The following is a 26,975-nucleotide window of genomic DNA, read 5'->3' as shown; positions in this document are numbered from 1 at the left end:
AAGTTAAACACGTACTTAAAACTTGGCAGGGCTGGGGCCCCTGCTCTCGCTGCCTGTTGCTGAGCGGGTAATTACAGCCCCATTGCTTCTGTTTTTCGGGGGTGCTTTCTGTCCATGTGCACTTAGAAACTCCCCTGATCCCAAGGAAAGCTTTTTCTGGTGTGTTTAGGAGTCCCCATACAGGCACAGGGCACTGCCCGACCCCGCTGCCGCCTTGCTGGGTGCGATGGCAGATGGGTACGGGGCGATAAGGGAAGCGGAGGAAGCAATTGCAACAGTATTTTTCTTTTTTTTTTTAAAATTTTTTAATTTTACTTCTCACGTCGTGCCGAGCACCCTGACCTGTCGCTTCCTCCTGGAGGCACGCAGAGCCCGTGCGGGCCTGGCAGGGCTGCGCCAGGCGGTGACTCCTGCCTGGAAGCATCCCACGGTGTGCAGGCAGAGCCTGACTTCGCTTCTCCCTCCTCCACCTCCTCCTCCTCCCTGGGAGAGGTATCATCAGCGCCTCCCACGTCAATTCAGCTCTGAATCCAGCTGCGTGGGGCTGCTCATGGCCTCCCACTGCCTTGTTGTACATACGGAGGGGGGAAAAATAATTCCCCACCCGTGATTGAGACATTACGGTGAACCAAAGCTCCTGGTCTTGGATGAGTTTCAGTCACTTGTGGTCCCTCTGTGCTCCCCCTCTCCATCTCTGCCCCTGCCGTTCAGAGGAGCAGCTCACCTGGGTGTTACAAATTACAGGGTTGGGGTGGCGCTGATTAGTAGCGTGGTCTGGTGCTTCCTAACTATCAGCTGCGTGGCAGTCTCTGGAAAAATACAGGTAAATAACACCCGCCTCAATTTTTGCTGCTGAGTGGTGTGGTTACGGATGCGACTGTGATTTTTAGTACCATTTCTTGACAAAGTGTTTTAATCTGTAAGCACTAAGGAACTAAGCAGGGAGGTATTAAAATATTTTAATAACTTGCTTATTTTGGAGCGTTATCTTGATGGCTTGCTTAAGTAAAAAATTTTAATTCTTGATGCTATAAATATTTTTGTTTGGAAAAATCTCTGTTAGGGCAAGTTTTCAGTGTTGTGGTAACATTCCGATGTTTGTTAATTGTTAATGTGGGTAATTTATGCATATTAGACATGTACACACTTGATTTTTTTTCTTTGGTAGCTGTTGCTCAGATACTTGGTGTGCTCTAATTGTTAATTTCTTGAGGAAGGATTTTGTTCTACTCCTGGAGGTTATAGCCAGCATTGAATAATACAGTACATCTGTATGTAATGGCTATTCTGTTACGCTATTTAGTAACTTTTTTGGTATTACCTAAATCTGGGAAATCTTCGAGCAGCTTTGCCCTCCCCTGGCTCACTGTAAACTCATATAGGTGCGTGGTGCGAGCTGGCTGTGCTTGTGGAAAGTCTTTTAAAGTGTTTGCTTGCAGGCTGATAGCTGTGTGCATGGGAGGTTGGCTGCCCGGGATGCCAGTCCCATGTTTCTGAAACGTGTGATTCAGAGGTTACAAAGAGCCGCCTGTGACAGCGTGCTGGGGCTGCCCACCAGCCCGTCTGTCTCGAGGGTTCGGCCTCAAAGCACAGAACATGTGAGGGTTGTGCCAGATGTTGGTTTTGGTATCAGATTATCCCAATAAATAATCCTACAGCACGCACTGTCCTGTCAGATAGAGGAAACTCTTTTTGCTAGTTGGACACTTGTTCGCTTAAAAAAAAGAGGGGGAAAAAAAAAAAAGAAAAAATTCAACAAAAAAAATCGTGTTTAATGTTTGAATATCTGCATTTGTCTTCCAGGGTTATGCTGATGTCTGTGTGGTGTTAAATGTGGGAGTACTTACACATGCAGATCTTCCCCATCTTGCAGGCTGGGAGTTTGGGATTTGTGTACTTCCATGCGTGGCTTTTAGTTTTGTCTTGTACAGCTTTGTGCCTGTTCCTTATGTCACAAGTGGGGATATTAAATTAGTAATTTGGGAGTATTTTAATAGAAGGAAATTGTTTGTTCAAAGCAGAAGGAGGGAAAGACAAATGTTTCTGCCACCATGTGTGCTCTCTCATTAAAGGTTTAATTTTTTGAGGGCCAGAATTGCTTATCTGATCCATACAAAGGCTGTGATGTTAGTCTGTTGGGGAGTGGTTTAGTGCCTACAGCAGATAAGGTCTCCAAGGCTGATAGGGCGAAATAGCAAATGCTTATGCTCCTTTTTTTTTTTTTTTTTTTTTCCTTTAACTCCTGTGAGCGTGCTGTCTTCATCTGTATTGGAACCTTTTCCCAATGTCGTCTCCTTTCAGTTCTTCATGACTTTGTTCTAGGCAATATTCCCTATCCGTGGTGAAAAAGCTTTGCTTTTATTGGACTTCAAAGAGTTAGCTTATTTTTATACAAATACAGCTCTCGTATTTTCCTAACTTTGTACTATGTCTTGTTTCAGCAATTCTCGATTAATGTTAATTCAACTTTATTTGGCAATACTAACTCCTCCTCCTCTTCCTGTTCCCTTTTTATTAATACAGTGGAAAGGGAAAAAACCTAATTTGCACAATTGTGTCATAACAGAGTCTGCTATTTGGAGCGTGTATGTGATGCTTCTTGATGGCTTATAAATAGAGAAATATATCCGCATGGATCTAAATCATGCGCAAATAGTACATTGATGGGCATTATAAAATGGTTGTAATAAATAAAATAAATTATTGCTGACAGCGTAACAAAGGCACTCTTGTACTGTAGCACAGCTGAGCCAAACAGAGGAGAACATCTGCTTCTTGTTTCCAGAAATAACTGGTATTTTTGAAGTGTTTTTTCATCCTTTTTAATAATTTTCTGTAAACTCAGTAGGTGAAATGGGATTAGCCTTTGTTAAAATTCATTGTTCTTGCAGTTCACACTGAGCTTTTAGCATTGTAATGTAACAAGTGTTGTTTTTGAATAGCTATTTAACATAATCAGAATTGTAGACTCTCTGCAAAATCTAGATGCTTGCAATTATCTTAAACCCGAAAAGAGACTTGAATTAAATGAAGTTGCAGATGCTGCTTCGTATTTAATAAAAATTCCTTACTGTTAGGATGTGGGCCTCCAAAACTGGGAAAGAGTAATGATGGAAACCTGACTCCTGCCATAATTTTCTACTACCTAACCTCTGTCTTACATTTTCCTTCTCATTTTTTGTTAGCGATATATTCTTGTATAGTCGGTGCTTTCTAAAACTTTGTCATGCAAGTAGCAATTTCAGAGCTCAAACTGAAGACGCCCAGTAGTTACTCAGTGTAAAATATTGGGTCTTTTTTCCTGTGGCTCTGTTTTTGGTGCATTTTTAAGAGGAACTCCCAGCCTGTGCATCAAGAATTGATCGGTGCTGTTACCTCTGTCACTTACCTTGCAGGGACCTGGTGTGCTCTTGGCGTGTGACTGTGGAAGTTGGAAGAAACCTCTAAAACGAACGCATTGGTTATCTCTGGGTCAGGAAGGAGATTGCGAACGCATAGGGATATGCCTGTAGTTAACTACTAATAAATTCCTGGCTGGCAAGTTCCGTACCACATGCAGATTGCCTTTCTGTGCTCATACGACAACAATTATTATTTACAGTTACAAGAACATAAAGCCGTGTAATATAATTATGAGTACTTTACAGGCAGCTTTGTGAAGGTGACAGATACAGTTTTATTTTCACTCTGTGTGACTAGAAAATCAAACACAGAAAAACGACTTATTTCATCAGCCAAACTGTTGAATAGCTGCAGCTTAAGAGAGACTTGAGAGTGCTTTGCCCCAGCCCTGGGCTCTGCCTAGGTGACACCAGATTTTTCTTTGGTTTTATGTCACTTAAGACCATTCTGAACTTCAAATACGTGAGAGGTGACACTGGATATCACGTTGGCGGCAGATGGATCTTAAGACTGAGTTTTCCTCACCAGAAGAGTGCAGTTTCCTAGTTCACGAAGCAGGTCCTTTATTCCTTTATATCCTTTATATAAGTTCTTTATTACTTTAATGAAATGGCAATAAACCTCTCTTCCTCCTGCATTTCCTTGCTGTGTAGCTTTCAGCTGGAAGTAGAACAAAAATGCAGGTTTTTTTGCAGGCTGCTCATTAAACGAACACGGTTAAGCTCACGCTAAGTGCAGCACTGACAGTCCTGCAGACTGCATAGCCTGGTAACTTTGCCTTGGAGCTTTGAGAGACCTGGGTCTTTGCCACCAGCTCCATGTGTTAGGAAGTTGCACCTTGACATCCGAGTTGATCAAGAGTGATGCTCTCTGATGGACCCTTCTCAGCCCTTTATTCCAAAAATTCCCACAGAGACCAGCTGATGCAGCTATGCCAGTGGTCAGACGTGCAGGTGATGTGTGGTGTCCCCCTTCCTGGGCCTGGCAAGGACAAATCTCTCTTGTGGATAATTAAAATTAACCCTGCATTGTTAATCTGTTGTGGCTGAGCATAGGGCTGCCTCGGAATTCACCAGAATGGGAAGCAAAGTGTTACTTAAAATTAGGGGAATTCTGTGTTTCTTCTGTTGTTTTCCTCACTTGGGACGTACAGTTGGTTTGTCTGCTTCTTGGCCAGAAGTGCTTCTCAATCTGGCGTATGTTTCAATACCCAAATAATTCAGATTATCGCTAGTTGGAACTTGAAGTACAACACACTTTCTGAAGCTGAAATCAGCCCTAAATTAGTTGCACTTAAATAAAATCCATCTGTTGTTTCAAGTGAACCAAAGTACAATATTGGAGCATCTACCAGTTTTTAACCAAATGTCAATGTGTGTAAATACTCAGCTGTAAGAGGTTGAATGTCTCTTAGGGTTTTTGTTTATTTCTGACAATTTTTGGAGCTTATTTTTGTTGCTTGTTCAGCAGCAAGACTGAAACGTTGCTCATATTAGTCTTTTGATTATTTGTCTCAGACACAAATCATGCTATGCTGAGTTTTGGACTAAGTGGCGTCGGTGTTTTCAGAGGAGGGCTCCTTGTTTGGGAGCTGTGCAGATGCTGTCTGTCGGCAGTACCTGTGCAGAACTGCACTACTGCTTTGCAGGAATAAATATTTTTTCCAGCTTTCTTAACAGTTAAGGCCTGTTGAGTTGGGTCAAATTTAGGTTCGAGGTTCCAGCCAAATAAATCAGTTTTCAGGGTTCTGTTTTAGGGCTGAGTACATTCAGTGGCTTTACTGAAGTGTCATTATGGCATTAATGAATAGATGCTGCTTAAATTTAGACTCTGTCCAACAAAGTTCCCTTGTTCAAAGAATTTAATATTAAAGGAGTAAGTAATGGGAAGGTTTGTTGGCTGGTGAATTTCTTGTGTTTAGCGTCAGTTTCCATATTAACCCATAATGTGGGTGAGGGTGTAGAAAACTGTCCTGGTAAAGAATACTAGGGCAGGAGTGAAAGGAATAAACTCGGATGGAAACTTTGTAAACTGCCCTGAAGCCGGTGTGTGAGTTCTTGATTAGTTATTTTCACAACAATTTTACAATTTTATGAACCAAAAGTTTTAAAAAAGTTTAAAAAGTTTTGCTTTAAAAAGTGTGTGTGGGGGAAGAGTGTTATCCAGAACAGAACTGCCTGTTTTTATTTTCATGTCTCAGGCTGGGTGCAATGCTAGAGAAGGTAAACCTGTAATAAAAACTTGAAAAAGTAGATCCACCTGAACACTTTATCAGCACCACCTTGGGTGATGAATAACCTGGGAACGCTCTTGTGTCCTCCCGTCGGAGGCTGGGACCTGGCAGGAGGCCCTGTCGGGGAGTTCTCAGCTCTCGGGTGCTTACATGGGGTTTGTGGCCATCGGTGTGCTCCTGGAAGTGCCGCGGCTGTCGGCGTGGTGTGACGCATCGGCCCTGACTGCGGTCATGCTGATTTCCAAAGAGTTTCCTTCCTGTACGTTGAAGGGCTGCGTGGTGCCCCCTTCCCTGCTGAGCAGAGCCTTTTGCTATTGTTGAGCCCTGTCCTTAGGCACGGATCTCCCTGCTTTGTAACCGCTGCTTTTTCCAATCCACAGCATCTCCACCTCTGGCCTGGTAAGAGTGGAAGGATGCAGATGTTGCTTCCGTGTTGGGCGATGCGTTTGGGTTTTGCGTGCAGAATATGAAGGGTTATTTAGCCAAAGTCAGCTCCTTGGCGCTTCCTTCCAACCCGTTTCAGCCTGCTCCATGGTCAGCCAGAACCAGTTGGGTTTGCTGCTGAGCGCCGGGTTCCCGACTGCTGCCCGTGTGCCGTGACTCATGCGAATTCCTTCATGGAAGGGAAGTTCTGCTGGAGGGAGCATGTGTGCGTTCAAGGGGAGATCAAATTGCAGCGCCCTAATTACTCTGCGGACAATGGCTGATGAGTGTTGGCATTGTTTGCAGAATATTCAGGGTTTGTGCTCGGTGAGTCAGGGAGTGACACATGACAAGGTGAAAAGCCTCTTCGCTGTCCTTGTTCATCACCTGGACGTAATTTCCAGCTCCCATTTGTGTAAATGAGCTGCTGAGTAAGAGTGTGGTCCTGGTACCAGTGAAAGGGTGTCTTCCAGCGTTGGCTTGTGTCTTGGCTCAGCTCTCTGCCTGAGGTGGAGCCACGGGGCTGAGCAGTGGTGTTGGTAAGGCCAGAGAGTGCAGGCTGCTCCTTGCTGGCTGGGCTTGTGGCTTCCAGCACCCCTCGTGTCCCAGACGTGAAGGAATTGTGGAGTCTGAATGTCCTGGTCAAGTGTAACGAGAACACAGTTACTTGTCTTGTGTGTAGTTATGCAAAAACATGACTGGCTACGGCCTCACCTTCCCATGCTCCTGCTTGTTGGGATTCATTTGGAGGATGCATGGCCACAACAAAAGCAGGAAGGGAAACGCTCCGGCTTTGTAATCGGTGACTTTGTGCAACTATGCCACATACATACAGACAGGTACCTATCACATGCCCTGTGTATGGCTTTTAGGTACCTTTTCAGGAATATGGCTATAAAGCAAGGATTTTAAAGGAAGTTATTTTTTAGGGTGCTCTTGCAGCAGGTGTGACTGTGTGGTGGGAGGAGGGATGGTGGCTGTGGGCCTGGGCCATGCTCTGGCCCTCAGGGGCCTTGCCGAGCTCTGCAGGGCCGGCTGTGGAAACCTGCCTCTGCCTAGCAGCAATGCTCCTGAGTGCCTTGTATCAAGCCTTAACGTGCCCGTGTCTGGCACCTGTAGGGACAGATTTGTCTGAAAGTCCTATACCGCATGTGATTTGATCTTCTTGTTGTTGTTGTTGCCTTGTTTTTTAAGCCTTACATTCTGTTACCATCCTAACGCAGGGAGATACTTCAGCTCCGTTTCATTAGCATTGTGCCTGTTGGTTCAGTGCTGGTTGTTGGTTAAAGGAATTTGAGAAACTGGTGTGGGTGTTGGTAAGAATACTTAATTAAGTATCTCCAGAATACATCAAGCTCTCACTCTTCCTGTGAAACGACTTGCGGAGCACTAAGCCTTCCCTCTCGTCCTTCACTCCTCTTCCCTCCACCCTCTGTTCTGATGCACATCCCTCTGATTCTTTTTGTTTATTTTTTGTTCCAAGAAGCTGGCTTTGGAAGGCCCTCTCAGTGGTTCTGGGGTTTTCTGGCCTCACGGTGTAGTTGTCAGTACGGCCTTTGTGGCTGGGAGGTTACTGTAAAACAGAACCTCGCTGTTTGCACTGCGTGATTGTCGGAGCGTGCTGGAAGCTCACGCAGAGAATATTTGTGGATCTTTTTCAAGCTGTTGGCCAAAGCGACAATTTGGATCCCAGAATTCCTGACTGTGAAGAACAGAGAGGACAGCAGCTTGCTTTTGTGATCGTCTTCCCAGCAAGCAGGGATTGGGGGGCTCAACAGATGTGATTTTGCAGGCTAGGTCAGAAGTCATTATTGATTAAAATATTACAAGGCCTGTTTCTTGAAGCTATGATGATGGGATGGCTGTAAACTGAGCTTGTAGGAGGGTGAAAACGGATACCACTTTCTGAATTTTGCTGTCTGAAGACTTGTGGTGATGGGGTTCTTTTGCTGGTGAGTGGGCAGTGGTACGGCTCTGGCTGCTGATCTGAGGCCAGGCTGGTGACCAGCTAACCTGGTGCCTGTAAATTCCCAGCAGGATGCTCTGTTTGGCTCTTTTCAGAAGGTAAAACGACTTCTACATGATCCAAACCTTAAGCATTGCTAAAGGAGCAAGTGAAGCTAGAGTGCATCAGGGTGGCTCGGTTTCCCAGGGAGCACTGGAAGTGGCGTTGCCCTGAGATTACTTTTCCTATCCTTGCTTCCAGTCACTGCTCCTGAAAAACTGGTTTTTCATTTCTAATGGCAGCTATGACAGCTCTGGGAGCGAAACCAGAAATTATCATGCAGTCCTGGAATTCTTTCTCGAACTTATTTCCTTTAATGCCTATCTTTCCCCATGCTGTGGGGTCATGTACTTGGTTACAGCTGCAGAGTAATAATTCCACAAAAAGCTGTCAGTGATGGATTTAAATTTGAATGCGTAATGTAACATTTTTCTGAAAAGAAAAATAAAAATACTTTCTATTGTATTATCTGAATTCAAACAATGAATTTTACGGACTTTGGAGTAGGGTGTGTTTTAGAAAATTGTTAATCTGAGCTTTTGTCTTTTAAGACAAGCCCAGTGCCTCATGATTAACCTTGCAGTAGGAACTCCTTGGAGATGCTAGAATAGTAAGGAAGGGCGAGAAAAGGGTGTGGAAGGAGGTGGGAGAGAACTGCAAGTACTGTTGGCATTCAGAGAAGTTGCCAAATGGAAGAAAAATACATTTTTGTTCTGCTTTTGTTCTCTAAAAATGTAAAGGGTGGAGGGCGAGCAGTCAAGATGTGTAGGTGTTTAATTCCTTGTAGAGACAGTATTAAAGCCCTAAAATACCATACTAAATGCAAGCTGTCATAAAAAATGTAATTATCTTTTTAAAAACAATCTCTTCAAGTAGTATACCAAAACTTACTTTGTGTAGGCTTTACAAAGGAGCCTTTCCATAATACTTATATAAAAGAGATTTTGACAAAAATAATTCTCATAAGGACATCTGGGTGTCTGTAGCACAAATACAGAATGAGATGATGATAATCTGTCTTAAAGGACTTGGATGTGTGCTCTTGGAGGATGCTGGAGTGAAAGTGCCCAGGCTTAGCCCACTTGTGCCCAGGCACTTTTTTTGAGGAGGGGAAGGAGAGGAGCCAAATATCTTCAGGCAGTCATCCAAGCAGCTATGGGTGCTGCTGTTTCCAGCACAGATGATGCTCATAGTGCCAGCTAATTAAACCGTGTGCAAGTGGGTTTGTTCTCACATACCCAGAGTGCAAAGAGCTGGTAATGCCCAGGTGGAAACGAGTCTCTTGGCATTTAGAGGTGGCTCGTGGTGGTCTTGTCGATGGCAAAGAAGCTGAATGCTCTCTTGGGCCATACACTCTGGGTAAACTTCCAGTTTGCAGGGTTTCTTTTCCCACCCTGTAAAGCACGTGCAAAAATTTGTTTTCATTGGGAAGTATATTAAAGAACTGATCTATAAAGGATGTCAGGAATGCTGATGTCCTTTCTTGTAAGGGGCTGGTCGTTGCCATAACAGTGTTTTGCTAATGCTATTGTTGCCAGAGAAACTATTTTCTAAAATGAGGAGGTCTTCTTGTTCCAATGACCTCAGGCTTAAAATATAGAGGGTTTTCCTTTTGTTTAAAGAAACTGATACACCCTTCTTCCCCTTTTGATGATTTCAATACAGTATTCTGGAAATACCCTTAATTCAGGGAAGCATGCAGAAATTATTTAGTGTTCTGCATCTGGTTTCTCTAGGTTCCTGAGCTCTGCTAATTATTAGTTATCTTTTGGCTTGTCAAGAGTGTCTAGAAAATTCTCGCAGAATAGGGAAAAAAACACCATAGTGAAGGGATTCTCTTTTTTACAATCTTTTTGTGCCCTATTAAAGTGTTGACATCTAAACAATCCACTTCTCCAAAGGCTGATGAATACTGAGCCTCAAACATTGCTCCTTTTGGTCTGAAGGGAAAGTGTTCTTGCATTGTGTGTTGTGTTGCCCGCAGAAATTGGCTTTTTGGTGAGATTTCTACCAAGAACGAGTTCCAGAGCTGTCATGATACTTTTCACCTTGACAATTTGCATTTACGAGAGCTGGAGAGTGAGGTCTGCCTTTGTAATATGTGTTTAGAGTTAAAAGGTCTTGGGATTGCTTTGGCTGCTGAACGTTGACTCTGGGAGGATTTTTATACTCTTGTCACAAAGGGCTGTGCTTGTCCATGGCTGCTCGATACTGTGGGTTATCTGGGGATGGTATTTACTGGGTTATTTTCAGGGTTCTGTGCATCATCATCCAGCCTAGCGATAGGCTGCCGTGATTTGGCGAAGTAGAAGTGGTTTTTCCAACTTGTTGCAGAAGGACTTTCTGTTCCTGTTTCCCATTTGAAGTAGGAAGGAAGCTGGCAGCCCTGGGTTAGATTACTGACCTCCTGTCCAGTAAACTCGCTGCTTCCATTTGTGTTGGGCAGTAATGTTTCCTTCAGCAAACTCGTCTGTAGATAGCATAATGCTATGTGTGGCTCACAAGGTGGCTGGTGGAGCCTTCAGGCTGCTGAACTGATGTACGTGATGGTCTGGTGCTGAAAGATGCTCCTCATCTGCCCCACACTCTCCTAAATTTGAACCTTTGGCAGCCCAGGTTTGCTGGCTAACACGACTGAAAGCTGCTCGCTGTCCTGGTGGATGGGTTTTCTGCCCACTTACCAAAGTAAACCGGGTCACTGACTGCTGCTCTGAAGGAGGAAATGGGAAAATACAACAGGAGTGAGCTGGGGTGGGCTCAGTAGGCTTGCCATTTAGCATGACAGTGACCTGTAAACAGCATTTCAACTGTACTCTGAAATCTTGACTGTATTTGTTTAGTTATTCCTGCGGCAATATCTCATGCGAGAGATCTCTGCCATAGCCAAGGCTTTGGTATGAGCTTAGAGTCTGAATTTTCAGGTGCTGTAAGGTGTAGGAGGCTTATTAACAAAGTAAGAGCTTCAGGGAAGCATTTTTTTTCAAGATAGGAACATTCAGACAGCTAAATTATCACACTTCGGTGTTTTCTTAGTAGTATGTGTCACTGTAATATCAAGTACTTGGCCAATAATTATTTTGTCTCTGAGACTTAGGTCAGTAATTATTATTTTTAAATCTCTATTCCTCATCCAGCTGTATCAGGATTTTGGAAGAACGCACTCCTATGTCTCCCTGCTACCTGAACCTTTTCTATGTGAATTTTCCCTGTGCTTTGGTGTCCTGTGAATTAATTGCATTGTGCCTTGCTGCCCTAAAACAGGATTTTTAATTGCATTTTTCTAGCCTTAATAACAAAACAAACAAACAAAACTTTTTTTTTAAAAAAAAAAAAAAAAGCAAACAACATAAACATACAAGCTAAAGCTTTAAGCTGTAGGAAAAGATATGTTTTTGGATCACTGCTCTACCTATAAAATTAAGGCTTCTGAGACAGAAGCAACAGTGTAAGTACATAACACCATCTGCCCAGAAAACCTCACTTGTGGAACTTGGCTGTCTGTCTGTAACTTCTTTTTCCTTTATACAAGACAGCATTATGTCAGCGAGCACTGCCCAAGGAAAGGGAGGCTGCTCGGATTTCTGCATCTTTGTGCTGTGAATTTTTAGAAGCCTCGTTGAGTCCTTGGTTCAGGAAGGTGTGCACCTGAATTAAAGGCAAAAATGGCCCTTGCTAATCAATGGGTGATCTCTGTACGGACGTTCAGGGGCACGGTCCAGCTGCTGTGATCGCTGGGGAACATTTCGGAGCTGGCGTGTCTGTGCTAGCCTCCCAGCAGGCTGTCTCCTGTGCCATGGGGCTGCTCTCATGGGTGGAGCTCACAGCTCAGCAGAGCTGTGTTGTTTTGTTTTTTTTTTTTCCCTTGTATGCATTGGCTAGAGGGGGATTGCGGAGTGCAGCAGACCTACAGCAAACAGCTCGGGCACTGTGGTGCTGCACAACCACAGCTGGTCACAACCATGCCCTTAACAGCTGAAAGCTTCCCCTCTGCCTCGCTTGGGTCTCGCACATGCTCCGGCTGTGGCTGTGTGGGATGTGGAGGTGATAGAGTTCAGCGTTTAGTGCTGTGACCAGTAACGCTGCTTTGATTTCATTTTTTTTTCCTCTAGTCAAGCACTTTGCAGCTATGAGTGCTTGTGTGACCAAGTGGAGCGCTGCAGGTGACGGGTTTGTTGTTCATCCTGGTGGGCATGAAAGTGCTGCTGTGGGCCAGCTGCTCGAGCAAGGGACTCGTAATGAACTGCTCCCCAAGAAAACCCGTGCCTGACCTTCAGTAGGACTGAGTATATAAAATGTCTGGACTGCAGGATGGGGTCTTCTGTTTTGTTTGGAGGTGAGAGGGAAAGCAGGAGCTAGAGTGTGTTCTCCCTGTCTGCTGTCACGAGCATGACTGTTGAGTTATCACCGTGTCGTAATCTCTCAGCTGCTGCTTCCAGCTTTGCTTTTCATCGCCCTGCACCAAACTTCTCCGGTGTGAGCTGATGAGTCAAAGGTCTGAGTCCAAAACTAATGCACTGCGCTGCTGCTTAGAAACCTGCTTGGTGCTCAAAGTAAGCTAGTGTTGGGTATTTCTTAATCTTTAGTGAATAGTGGCAGTTTTGCAAACGGGGGCATCTTTGTAGCACTGTGTTGAGACACTGAGGTGTATCCAAAGATGGGTTTTGAGGTGATACTAGAGGTGGGTTTATTATAGCTCCATAGCTATTCACTTTGTATGCATAAATGATCAATTGTAATTACCAGGAAGATACCAGTACCTCAGATAATTGTATTCATTTGGTTTCAAACTTCAAACTTGATGTAGATACGTGATTATCACCTCAGTTTGGATCCGTAAGCTTCTTTGTGGTTTCTGACACCAGCATTGCTGAGAACCACAAGAGCAGATCCTGCAGCAGTGTCTCAGAGCCAGTTTTGAGAGTTTTGCTGCAGTGACTTGTGTAGCAGCTGGGGAAGTCTGGTGGATTTTTATTTTTTTTTCTACAGGCAAAGGTGCCAAGAGCCACTGACTGCACTCCTTGGTTTGGTGAGGGGTGTGTGTGTATGTGCCAATCCATGCAGACACATACCCAGGGATGTTAGCATTCTGTGTAAGTGAGAGGAAGCTGCAGTTGTAGCAGTACTAGACTTTAATCGTAAGGATCTGCATGCAGGTAATTTACAGCTTCTCGAAGGGACGGATTGCTGAGAACTGCAGCAGCTTTCCTGGACTGCTGTGTTGGGCACTGCCTGGTGTGCCTTGTACCGGGACTGAGGAGGAGTTGCTGCTAAACATCTTACTATTGTCCTCTTCAGGAATTCCTTCATCGTTCCTCATAGTATTATTGTGGGAATAAAAGAGCTGGATGTTGATCATTTTTCTTATTCCTCCAGTGGCTTTATTGAAAAAGGTTGTAGGAGAGTTTCAGTTTTCATGTGATATTTTATTCTGCAGTTATATTCTTCTCAGTCTGTTTTTTTCCAACTTGCTGGTGTCTTATCGCTGCTGCTGAATGAAAACAGAATATTTTAGTCAGAAGCAATGTGGTGAATTTAATATTTTACTGTTGCACAGAACTGTTTTGAGACGGTTCATAGGGTTTTATTCATCTCCGTTCATCTGGGAGGGTGGCTCAAGCTGTGCTATTGGTAAGAGATCTTATTTTGACTCCAGTGTTATTTATTAAGCAAGACTTAATTTCCTGACAGACGTGATCTTTGCTTACTTTCGCAAAGAAATATGAAATGATACACTGCAAAATGATAAATGTGCCATTGTGAAAACTGCGGCATGTTCTTATCCATTTGTATAAAAACCCTGGGATTAATACAATGGAGACGAGCAGCAGTAAAATACCGTTCTGTCCGTTAGTCTTCCTATGTGCTTGAGATACCTGTTGGACAGAGCTTAGCCATGGGAATTTGCTGGTGATGTTTGCTGCCGAGGTCCCGTCCAACAGGGAGGAAGGGAGCCAGGAGCAGCGCTGTGCCGCACGAGCCCAGATTCTCCCGGGAGCGAGCTGCATGCAGGCGTATCCCCGAGTCGTTGGGACCCTCAGCATGGAATCGACCCTTGGATTTCATCCTCTATCCCCTTTTTCATCTTCCCCAGGCTACTGTGCCAAACTTCTTGTGAGAATCAACTTTCCCCTTAGCGTTTATGTGTTCAGACTGTCCCTACCTGACTTTTTCCTTTTAAGAAAAAGGAAAGGAGAGGTTTTAGGTGCTGGAACTTTTTTTTTATCTGTTCCCGTTAAAGGAGCAGAGGGTGTCTTTGTGAACTGGCTGAGCTGATGTCCTTGGAATTAAGGCAAAAAAGGTTTAACCCAAGCACTGTTATTTGGGAGATGCTTGCCCTCTGGCAGGGAGGTTGTGGATCCCGAAGTGTAGTTAGCTGCTCACCTAGGGAGGCGTTGATTGAAGCCTGGAATTCCTTGTTTGCTTGCTGATTTTGTGCTGCTCTTAGGGTCTTTGTGCTCTTACTCAAAAAAAAAAAAAAAAAAAAAAATCGGTAGAAAAATCTGCTGTTTGGTAGATGTGAGCATTGCGACTACTGCTGGATCTCCCAACCTTCCCATCGTATCGAACTCTGAGCTCTGTTCTCAAGGCAGCTTGCTCTCGGTTTTCTAGTATCAACAACCAAACCTGAAAGATGCATTAAAACCGAAGTAATGAGCGTCTGGGAACTTTATGGTAATGTTTTTCTTAAAGGTAGTTTTTCATAACTGTACTTTTGTTCTGAGCCACGATAAGGGCTGAACGCGCTTCAGATATTCAAAGCGCTCCGCGAGCTGCTGGCTTTGAAGCGCTGGCGTTTGATGTTCCCGTCTCTCCAGTTTGGGGCCTTTTGGTATTTGCTCTGAAAAATCCAAAGGAAGTTGTTTGTTTTTTTTTCTCGTGCGAAGTCAGGGCTCCAGAAATGCTGACTCAGTGTGATGAAACAGCAGTAAAAATAATAATGAAAGAGAAATTCCCTCCCTCATTCCTTCGAGTGTTTTTCTTTCTACCAGCCTTATATCAACACAGTCCAGGGTCCTTAGGTGGAGGGTGTTTATCTGCGTTGGGTGTGGGAGCTATTGGGAGCAGAGAAACTTTTTGTTTTATTTTCATGTAGGAGTACTTTGCTTTTTTTTTTTTTTTTTTTTTTCTTTCCTGGAAATATGTTGTTGAATGAAGGTACTTCGAGTCTATAAATAAACTGTAATAGTGGGTCTAGGGCCTCTGTTCTCAAACCAGATCTGGCCTTTTCAACTTTTATTGAGGATATTCCTATTCCTGGGGGTGAAATGTAGTTCTGAAGTCTGCGCCTGTAGCCATGTGTGCATGCTGGAAGGAAATGCGTTTAAGACATAAACTGTTTTAGCCCCTTGGAGAAACTTGCTACATTTCCAGGAAGAAAAAAAAAAAAAAAAAAACAAGCCTGAAAATGTTATTTCTGACAGTCTGAGAAACAAAAGCCAGATTTTGAGTTTCCTGTTTGTGGCTATGTTGGTAACTGATGCTGTCAACTGGAAGTGCTTCCTGGATTTACAACAGAGAAATGAGGTCCCTCGTTATTTTTCTGCTGTATGAAGATACCAGGCTGACTTCTCAGCTGGGTACTGAGGATGCCTAAAAAATCCCTGTAGTCAGTAGCCTGCTAATTGAGGCCAGAAAAGCATCACCTCTTGCTCCCGTATGGAACATTTTTTTTACAGAATATATACTTTTTTTTTTTTTTTCCTGATTAATAGTGTATGGCTCTGAAGTGGCTGGGCCAGTTTACTTTATACAAATGATGTTTAGGTGCAGTCTGAGGGTGACCCAGGACCATGCAGGAGTTTGCTGTTAGTGAGTTTTGGTTGCTGATTTTCTGGTATTTCTTATATCAAGTTGTACAGCGTGGTTACGCTCTGTTCTTTAGTGGTGCTACTTAAATTTTGTTATTCTCTGCAAAACACTATGGTAAAAACACTGTGTTAAAGTCTCCTGGTAACACTTTCATTCATGTTATTGATTAAACAATCTATTCACCCTTGTAATTCCTCAATGTTTGTGTTTAAATTTTTTTTAAAGGCCTCCAGCTAAATAAGATACTTTAAAGGGAGCTGTAACTCCAAGTATGCAGCCCAGCTCTCAACGAAGGCCCCTGGAGCTGCTGTTTTCTGCACTTCGCTTGACTTCTAATAAAAGTTTGTGCCACTGAGCAGGCAGAGTCTTCCCGGGTCATCTCGTCTCCTTCTGTTCAGCCCACAGCTGGGGACGGGGAGGGATTGTGCCCGGCACGGGGCTCCGGAGCCGTGTTGCTGCAGTTGGTGTGTTTGTGATAGCCATCCCTGAATATCTGGAACGTGGGCTGGACAACTCCGGCGTGTTTCTGTATTTTGGTTTCTAGTATTACATTACCAGGAAAGAATTTGGGAGGGAGGACTATTTTTACAATTGGCCTTAAACAGAGGATAAAGGAAACAGCGCAGATTCCAGCCTTCGGTGAAGTAACAGGAAGGGAAGCAATGAAAACCATAAACCGTGCTGAGTAACATTTCCTCTCTTCTGCTACGCCCCCCTATGGGTGACAGAGTCTTTATTGAGGCTGACAGCATTCCCAATAAAAGCTGCATTCCCTCCCTATAAGGAGCCTGCTGAATCACTAACGCAAGTAAAGGGAGCGGGCTGGAGGGGAGCCAGTTGTTTGCAGCTTGCTGTCCCTTTTCCAAGAAATACTTCTGTTTGCTTTACTGAAATGTAGGCATTTTAAATAATGATTTTAATATAGAGACGTTCAGCTGCTGTTCCAGAGGGTGTTAAAATCCATATCCTGATAGTGAGTATGTTTGGGATCCTGCTGAATTTCCTTCCAGCCTCCTTTCCCGTGGCACTTGGTGCTCAGCGGGGCGGCTGGGGCAGCTTGCAGCCACACAGCCTCCTGCCCTGCGAGCTGTTGTACCTGGGGTTTCTCTTGAACATCAGTGGAATGTCTTACAGCTGCTACCAGATGCTTTATCTGTCCTTTAAAAGGCAGAAATTTTTTTTTTTTAAATATGTTGTCTGTGATACAGATGAATCTGTAACACCTTCAGAAAACACTAATGCTTTTGTTTGCTCCGAAGCATGTAAAATAAGCATCCTGACAGCTGTCTTTTCTTATTGAAGAGGTGTGGATGCAGCACCCCATCAGCCATGCCGTGTGCTTCAAGAAGCAGGCTGTTGTGTGAGCAGGGAGCCCTGGTGGCTCGGCCAGGCTGGACATCAGGAGCCACAAGTGAGCCAAGAGTGCCTTGCCTTCCTCTTGCAGCAGGAGCTGAATGTGCTGCGGTGGGATGGAGGGATGGGTTTTGTGCTGTGGGACAGGTCTGCATGTGAGAGCTGTCAGTTTGGGACTTGCTGACCAAAGCAGCAGGCATGAGAGCTGGAAGAAATCCACTGGATCACTGAGCCCCAGCCCTGCGGCAGTGCTGCATGGTCCCGGTGTCCCCTTGCAAGTGACACGAAGTGTGTAATGTGCAGGAGGGGTTGTGGAGGGATTTATGGCTTCCTTGGCTCCTTGATAGCTCAGTGTGACTGCTGAGGATGGCTCTTCGTGAGATTTATCAGAACTCGCAACAGTGAGGTCATTTTGGAACAATTTGCTCTGTTTTCCTTAGAAATAGAACAGATTTCCTGCTTTGTGTTTTAATGTAATCATGTGTTACTAGAACACCTGGCTGGGGTCACATCATTTAAAGCATCAGGTTTTCATTTTTATGTTTACTTTTGATGCAATAATTTTATTCTTATTCCAAAGTGCCCACTCTTAACGCTGCAGGAGAGTTTGTCTTGGAAGCTGTACTTCTGCCTTACAGCGAATAAATGTGGTTCATGCAAATTACAGTTGCTCTGGCTGGTTTTTTTTGTTTTTTTTTTTTTTTTGTTCAGAAAACTTTGTGCTCAGAACTCTGTAGTTGAGACCACCCTCCTTCCTCTGGATCTTCCATCCCAAGTGCTGTAAAGCTGCTCCTGGGATTAAAGGGAAAAGACTGGGAGAGAAAAGGGTGAAGTAGGGACGTGATGCAGACTGCTCGGGTGGTGGAGAGGCAGGGATACCCTCCTTGTTGGGGGCAGATATCAAACTGTTAAGTTAACTTGAATAAACTTCAAAGAAGGCTGTGTAAATCACTTTAGCTGTAGGATGCTGATAACCTATGTTTCAACAAGTTTCCTGGGTTCATAAAAATGCACACGGGCTGTTGTATGGCTGGCGTGGCGTGATGCTCCCAGCTGCACCTGGTGTGTCTGTGCTGTTGGACTTGTTTGGAAGAGCCCAGATCTTGGTTGTCCTTAAAACAAAATAAATAATAATAATAATAAAAATGCTGCTAACTGAACTAAAGATGATTGCTACTTCCCCAACACTACTGAGGTGATTTTTAGTCTCTTGAAGGCTTTTTGGCTGATTTTTAGAGGTGCATCTTGGCAACTAAGAAGCTGATGTTTTGACTGTCTTCCTAAAAATCTGAAGTATCAAATCACTTTCAAATAAAAGCATTCTGGGGTAAGCAGGTGATCGTAATAGCTACCTGGTTTGCTCTCATGTGATGAGTTTTTGATGCATGCTGCTGGTGATTCTGTAATTTTCCCTCGCAGTTCAGTTGTGGCATCTGTAATAATTATGTGAGCAGGCATCTGGCGAGGAAAAGAAGTGGGCAAGTATTCAGGTGGCTCCCCTCAGTGCATTGGGATGAAGAAATGGCTTTAAAAGAAGGCTGATCTACACAACATCATGCTGCTGCTGCTGAAATCTCCCCATTTTTCTCTGGTTTAGCAGCCGGCTCAGCTTTGTGCCAGGAGGATGCATGTGTCGGGCGATAACAGCTGCTGCCAACAGAAGCCGGGCGATAGCAGTGCCCCCAGCAGAGCCCTCCCTTGATTTCTGCCCTCCTGCCTGGATGCTCGCTGTTCCCTATGCAGCCCAACGCCGCATGTGATGGGTGTGAAGACGCAGTGCCCTCTGCTCTGCAGGCGTAGCAGTCGTTTCGCCACTTCCTGGCTCTCCGGGCCTTCTCGTGGCTTTGCTCCTCGTGCTTTGCCTGGCGTCTGTCTGGCGGGTGGGCGTCTGTCCTGCTCCCAACGAGGGCACTGGGCTGCTGAGCTTGGTGCTGAGAGCAGGAGGCGAGGAAGATGAGTCCTGTGGGTCTGCTGTGTGTGCAATGACCATGTCCCAGCTCCTCTCCTTCCTGTGGCTTGCTGGAGTTGTAATTTTAGCTGGGTGGACAGAAGCCATGAGCTGGCTCCTCCATAAATACACCGGGCAAGGTGTAGTTGTCTGCTGAACACTGGGGAGTGCGTCTGGCTGTACTATGTCAAGGCAGATACCACGCTTTAGTTTTGGGGTGATAAAGGCTCTGAAAATAAAGATTACAAAATAATAATAATAATAATAATAATAAAACCCTTTGACCTCGGTCCCTAGATTTGTGCATCAATAATTTTTGTTAATAGCTTTTCTGTCCATAATTGCTTTTCAGATGAGTTTTGGCAGAAAGATGTGAAGAGATTGTAGGGAATGGACCTGTAACTTCTCCGGCAGTACTTTGAGTTCTGCTCCCATCCCATTTATTGTTGCACTTTGGTACCATCCTTTTTATGGCACTTTCTCTCCATAACGGATAGATATCTGCAGAAATAATCTCTGCCCTTTGTACTGTGGTTGTGTGCTTGTCTGGTGTTTGAAACTGGGGCCGCAGCGTAGATCAGGGGTTTAAAATAACCAGTTCTAATCCTATTTTTGGCTTTGTGAAGATGGATTTGGTGAAAGGAGCACTGCAGGCTGTGGTTGAGGATTTCTCATATGTGGTGCAGGCCATGCAGTGTCCAGCTGGGTGTGCGAGGATATGAACCCTTTCTGGCATGTGGGCTCTCAAACGCCATGCTAGGGCTGTCATTAGAAGTGTTCACATTGATTGGAAAAGACCTCCAAGTATCATCCAGTCTAACCTTTAACCTAGTGATGAAGTCCACCACCAATCCTTGCTACTAAGTTCTCCGTCTACATGTGTCTGGAAGACCTCCAGGGATGGTGACCCAGCCGCTCCCCTGGGCAGCCTGTTCCAGTACCACACAACCCTTTCAGTAAGGGAATTTCTCCTAATACCCATGCTGCAGCTTGAGGCCATTTCCCCACATCTTATCATTTGGTGCTTAGGAGAAGATCCCAATCCTCACCTCACTACAGCTTCCTTCAAAGTAATGGCAGAGTGCGATAAGGTCTGCCCTGAGCCTCCTCTTCTCCAGGCTAAACAGCCCCAGCTCCCTCAGCCGCCCCTCGTAAGACTTGTTTTCTGGACCCTTCACCAGCTTTGTTGCCCTTTGTTGGACGTGAAAATAATTAAATGAGATGGGAGCAACGGAGGAAACCACCCCATGTGTGACTGGTGTGAAAGTTTCACATCATCTGGAAAAACAGAGCTGCGGGTAAACCTCCCTCGTTAGATTTTGCAGGGGTGTGCGAGGAGGAGGAAGAACTTCCCTGGCTGTCTGTGAAGGATCTTTTTTAACACAAGCAAATGAACAAAGCTTTATGTCAGTATGGCATTTAAAGCACGTTGCATGGGTGCACACTGCCGGAGCGGAGACAACCCAGAACCTGGGGGAGTTGTGCAGGTCTGGTGCTGCTGGCACCCAACAGAGCTGACGTTGGGGACAGCTCTTTCAAAATCCCTTGCTGATTTTGTTTTTTTTTTTCCATCTTTGCCGTGGACTGGATGCCCCTGAGATGAGAGATGCTTCCCAGACAGGGATCCCTTTATGCTGAGGCCACTTTGTGCTACGGTCAGGGCGTGCTGGACTAACCTGCTCTGTGGAGGTGTGGGGAATAATCCTCGAGGATGTGGTCAGTTTTTGTATGTGCAGCCTGAACTTTGTTGTGAAGCACGAATAGGAGCTTTTATTCCGCTTACAATGCTCTGTAACTCATGACAATAGGACTGCTAATGTAACGCATTCAAAAGACATCATTATAACTGTGTCTCAGCTAAATTATTCAGGAGGAGACGTAGGCAAGCATGTGTAGACACAACACGTAGGAAAGAGTGAAAAATTCCTCTTTGGTGGTTTGGTCATAACCCTGCTGCTGCCCGCGGCCGGGCCCTGAGGGAGCTGGAGTATCCTCGGCCGGGTGAGCAGGGCCCAGGTGGAGGAGAAGAAGCTGGCTGTGGGGTCACTCTCCCCTTTTTGTGTTCAGGCTTTAACTAGGAAGATGCTGATAACTACTGGGGTGTTCTGGTCAGAGGATACCTCTGCCACATCTCGGTGCAGGACGTTTTCTGACAGGGAACTCGGCGCGGCTCCTGCTCAACAGCTTGTCAGGGGCTCGAGCGGCCCTGGGGCTGCCTGCAGGCCCTGGTGGTCGTGTTTGGGTTCTCGTCCCAAGGAAGCGTCGTGTTTGGGGTCTCACCTCAAGGAAGTGTCGTGTTTGGGATCTGTTTTGGGGATCTGTTTCGGAGCTGGCACTCTTGGGTATTTCACTATGAAAATCGAGTATGCCCTAACTCACAGCTGAGGGTTAATACGAGACTGGGCGGTGTGAAACGGATGCTTTATAGATGGAGCATGAAACATTCAGGCCTTCTGTTTAATTTTCATGGGTTTGGTAATGACATTTAGAAAGGAAAAAAATCAGTTTTATTGGTTTTACATGGCCTGCAATTACATCTGACCTTTCCCTTGGTATAACAGTCTGTATCCGCTATATTTCTAAACATTGACTATTAAGCCAACGAACTTTTCTAAAGTAAATCTATTGTAAACTTTGGGGCTAGCATTCATATTGATTTATCTTTTGTAAACACTGCATAAATGCAGCACTTGAAAATTCAGAGCATGTTTTCCGAGGCCAAGCTGGAGAGACTGCTGCGTGGCGTATAATGATTTTGTTGTGCATGTATTTAATGCTACCAGCCCACCTGTTCGGGATAGTAAATTAAGTGATGAATAGCCCTAGTGAGCTTTTTCTTAGCATGTGGTCTGCACCATCAGCACAGATATTTTTGTGACTAAAGAGAATTCTGTGTAGTGAGAAGTTTAAACAGCTGCTTCTCCTAGCTAATTGCCACTTCTAAATAAAGTCCAATCTTTAAAGTGAAATCATCTGCAAGTTTTAATATTGTTGCTTCAGAAAAGTTGTATTTTTCCACGGTTGCTATCGGGTGGCTCTGATCGATGCTGAGTCTTCATAGTAGGAGGTGGGGGACAAATCTAACCCCACGCTGTCTTTACCGAAGAGTATTTTGGAGTCACTTCTAACACTAACTTCTAATTAAAGGCAGTAGGATGGAGCAGAGTTTGTAATGGGGATACCAGCTGGGTCTCAGATAGGAAAAATACTTCATGTCCACACCTAATGTTCTTATTATGAGAGGGTACTGTAGTTCTCTGCACTATGAATCGTAGTTAGACTACGTGGCATAGGTTTTCTCCAGTGTTCTGTGCTATTAGCGAGGTAGCTTTGCAAGATTGCCAATTTTTTCCCTATTTAGAAGAGTCATTAAAACATTTCAATGATTTTTGGCCCTGGAAGAATAGGACTGTGCTGTTTGGTTTACGCTACATGTTGTTTGCTGCAGTCTCCATTCATATAAATCATTTTCAGAGAGGTTTCTGATAAGTCTGCTTCAGAATCTATTTCGGGTAACTCTTTATGTATCAGCTGAACTTTGCCCTTTTTGCTTCAGCAGCTTAAGAGTGAACAGGTTTCTCCAAGCCTGCACATGTTGCAGCCTAGCTTCTGATGTAGGCTTTGTTCCTCTCTAGAATTGTTTCGTAAGGCTGTGGAACATGTTTTGGGACCTTAGAAAGTAATGCAGAAGTGATTAGGTGCTGTGAATGAAGTTGCTCACGTCTTTTCTTTTTTCTTCTTGTGTTTTCTGTTTAGGACTTAAATACAATCTACTCTTTCCTTCATGGACTGGACATACTCTCACACTTCAGGGAACACCAGCTAAGGTAAAGTACAATGGAGCTAGGTAGTGTAACACAGGTAACAGCTCAGGTTTTCCTCAGCCTGCACTTCAGGGTGGCAGGACATTATCTGAGTCCATTGCTGAGCTAAGTCACTGCAGCAATGTGGCATCGAATCCAGACTAATTAGCTTTGCTAACAATGAAGGCAGGGCTTACTGCCATATGTCTACAAAGGACTTTGTAGGAAGTACCCTGTGTTAACTGGATTGCAAATGCTTTTTAATGCCGCAGACACTCAGATGATCTCAGAACAAAAAATGGAAGGCCAACAAAGCACAAAAAGTGCGTTGGAAGTATTTTAGTTCCTTCAGTTCTGTTGCTATGGGTAATTCCAATGTGTAGGAGTGATTTAAGCACTTAGAGAACAAGTTGTATGTTATCTATTTGGGTAATGAAGAACACCGTAATAATTTGAATTTTATGGTTAAGCACATCCTTTGTTTAGAACAAAAAAGAGTTGAATTTGAGGTCTGAAAGCCTTAAAGTGATTCTGCTGAAATGTGATCGTTAATGGCTTACGATCTTTGGGGATTAAAATTGAAATTAAATTTCTTCTTCCTCAGAATAATGTCATCGAGTGCCCGCTACGAGAGGTACAAGGGCAACCAAGTTCTCTTTTGGTAAGTACGTGTCACTGGTGGGAGTTCTCCAGCAGAAGTGTAAGCAAAACCACTGTTTTATGTGCTTTAATATCACTTAGTAATTGTAAATAAAGGACTTTACAATGCTTAAGCTTGGCTAGACCAGTTAAAAGCTTTGACAAGAGGGGATTGTAATGGCAGTAAGGCACTGACAATTGAGAGGTGCCCACAAATTAACACCCAGCTCCACGGGCAGCAGAGGGGTGTCTGTGCCCGCACCAGATAATTAAAAAAGCAATCAGTGCTGCCTTGGGAAGTGCCCGGGCAGCTGGTGGGAGCGGTGGCGATGGCTCAGTAGGTGGCACTCTTCCCCTGGCGCTGGCTGCCGAGCGCGAACCTGATGGCTTGCTAGCAGTGTCCTGTAGCAGAGCAGGAATGGGGCTCAAACATCCTTGTTTTTTAAGTTTAAATTACTAGAACTAGTATTTTAGCTGCTTTTTAGGTGCCTGGTGGGAGGCAAATGCACTTGTTCCTCACATTTGAGCATTGGCTATGATGTATTTAACAACTCGCAGCTAATTCTAGCTTTCAGTGTGAAGCACGCCCTCCAGCACACCTGATCTCAGTTAAAGAGATGCCACGTACTGGTTCTCATGATGGGTGTGTGTGCCATAAACCCCTTCCAGCACCAGGTCATGATGTAGGTGCAGAGTCGCATGCTATAAATGAAGGTGGCATGAGGCTGTAGCTGAAAAGTGTCAGTGCAGTGCCCCATGAAGAGACAAAATCCCCTGCAGTAAAGCACAGCAGCATCTGTGCAGGTCTGCAGCTCGTGGCTGCAGGGTGCGAGGGTTGGCAGGTCCCCTGTCCCCCATCTAGGACCGAGGGATGCAGCAGGAGGCCACACTGCGTGGGCACACACTGCAGGTGTGGAGGAGAGCAAAGCAGGAACCAAATGTACGAATCCTGTGCTTTATCCACATGGCCTTACAGGTCAATTTAAAGTAACTGTCTGTGGTGACACACTAATGAACTTTTCCATGGAATGAAAACATTCCTGTGGTTGTACTTTATGTACACTTTCAGAGTAGCTAAGTGTTCTCACTAAAATTTAACAGTTTTGTTTTGCTAAAAACTGACATTTATGTCACTTAGAAATCTAACTGTAAGGCATAAGAAACATTCTGGATGCAGATCTGTTCAGAAAATAAAAGTTAATTCCTGGTAGTGTTCCTTCAAATTTCTTAAATTTTTGGTCAGTGTACCAAATTAACAAGGTGGCAGGTCATTATTCTACTACAGCAATGTTTTTGATAATCTGTTGTTAAGTTGCTGAAGAGAGCAAGTAGATATCACTGATTTTTGGTACCTTTTCTTACAGCTCAGAAACTATTGCAAGATGCTGGTATATACTGCTGTCCGGTTCTGTGCTCATGAAGGACTCCATGTTTTTACCACCTTGCAGGTATATAAAATTGTTTATTATTATTGTTTAAAGTAATTCAAGATCTTATTTTAATTGAATGTTGATGTTGCTGTAACATTTTCCATTTATTTCTTTTTTTTTTTTTTTCTAAAGTTGAATAGTGGAAAAAAGCGTTCTGCTAATTTAATTTAAATTCCCTTCCACTTTTCCTGCATGCAATACTGCACTTGATGACTTTTAAGTCTTGCTTGGCTGGATTTTTTGGTTTGAGACAATTTGTGTTAGGCGTTTTAACTCGGGGGCCCTTTATACAAAACAGCCACACAACAGGAGTTACTCAGAGTTCCTCGTCTGAAAAACACCACTGCAGATCACACAGCTTCTGCCCCTGCTTTGAGACTGTTTGTAATGGCATATGTGATTTTTTTGTATGAAGCAAGAGAATAGAGGCCAGTGGTGTTGGCTCCAGAGAGCATATGACAGAAATCTGACTGCATCGTACAGCTGAAGCACAGTGAGAGTTGTGACGTGCTTTAACTGAAGCATGATATTTGTCTTGAGCTGGACTTTGTGCTGTGATACTCTGCTTAACCTTGTACGTCACTCAGAATCTTCACTGTATCTCAAAGCTGCATGTTGCTTATTTGCATTCAAGCTGCACTTCTAGGCAAGACAGGAGTGTTTTTTTTTTTTTTTTTTTTTTTTTTTTTAAGTTGACTTACCTTGGTACCCAATTTTAGGCACATCTTTGTGCTCGCCAGTGTGCTCTCATCTCCTGCGCCAGCCTCACAGAAACAGAGAGCAGCAGGGGGAAAAACAGAGCTTTGGTGTGCTAAAGGGTTGGAGTAGAAATGCAGACGTGCACAAATAAATAACCTAAAATTATAGTTAACTAGTGAATAGTTAAGGTGGGCAAAAGGATGCTGAAACGAAACCTTTTTGTTTCACCCAATGCTTTTGACTCTGGCCTTGCCACCAGCAAACCAGTCCCAGTCCCCCTTGGCCCTCCCTGGGGCACAGATGGGGAAGGGGAAGTGCTGCTTGGACATGAAAACAGGGGAAGGAAGAGCACAGCTTGCTTTCTGCTTTGCTAAATTATATACTTGCGCTGCCCAACTTCAACTTACAACTTAAATAAAAATTAAATAACAAATCATTATAGTGCCATGTAACAATGTGATAAAGTTTGGTTACTTTTCCTGGTCTAAATACCTCAAATTACTCTTTTGTAGTTGAGGGAACTGCAGTCACCAATCCTTTATGGGTTATTTTCATATGAAGCAGGGCCTTGGATAATTTAGGAATGTTCTTTTCATAACTGTAATTAGCACTGTTTAATTACATTTAAAGTAACACTTATGCATTATTCCTTGTCCCCAACCAAATCATTCTGAAAGGAAGCTTAAATACGTGTCTGCAAGAAAACACAGCATTGCCTTCATTCTCATCCCCTCCGGTATTATAGGAAACAAAAGTACCTTTTTTTGCTTGTTTATTTCTATTATTTTTTTCCTTTTGCTTAGCAGTGAGAGGGGAAAGATGAGTGTAAATGACCTGCAGTGTATCATTAGGTGTAGAGCATGTTTGAAATATTTTTTTATTCTTGAAAGTTTTTAATTCAAAATTGATAACATGGTAAAGATAATTCCCTAAATTGATTGTGGTGGAGCTGATGTGTGGTCTTCCCCCCTCTCACCTCAAATCTTCCTGTATTTTAGCATTGCTCTGTGCATCTTTGGATAAAGTACTCGATGCTGTGCTCTTCATGCCTAAGGAGCATGTCATGCTACATAACCTGTCTGATCTTAGTGGCATAAACCGTATGGAAGAGAGAACTGTTTAGGATGCTGATTTTTCTGTACTTTTTTAATCTTCCTACAACAGCAAAGTGATCAGAAGTGTAGGGAGTCAAAAGCAAAGTCCTGCTTGAAGTGTTCTGAGGCTGCTGAGG

The 26,975-nt window shown here is 44.1% G+C and overlaps 1 protein-coding gene across 5 annotated transcripts in view; it reads left to right on the top strand.

Moving 5' to 3' along the window:
* Window positions 1–26,975, top strand: part of RAPGEF6 (Rap guanine nucleotide exchange factor 6) — a 123,505-nt gene that overhangs the window by 1,208 nt on the left and 95,322 nt on the right. For all 5 annotated transcript variants that reach the window (XM_082771956.1, XM_082771952.1, XM_082771953.1 and 2 more), the window contains exons 2-4: window positions 22,930–23,000; window positions 23,581–23,637; window positions 24,980–25,063. In XM_082771956.1, the coding sequence (XP_082628082.1) occupies window positions 22,930–23,000; window positions 23,581–23,637; window positions 24,980–25,063 (212 nt within the window). The remainder of the gene's footprint in view (window positions 1–22,929; window positions 23,001–23,580; window positions 23,638–24,979; window positions 25,064–26,975) is intronic.

Source organism: Aythya marila (assembly GCF_965140915.1).
Source record: "Aythya marila genome assembly, chromosome: 14".
Taxonomy (NCBI): domain Eukaryota; kingdom Metazoa; phylum Chordata; class Aves; order Anseriformes; family Anatidae; genus Aythya; species Aythya marila.
This window is presented reverse-complemented; position numbering and strand designations above follow the sequence as displayed.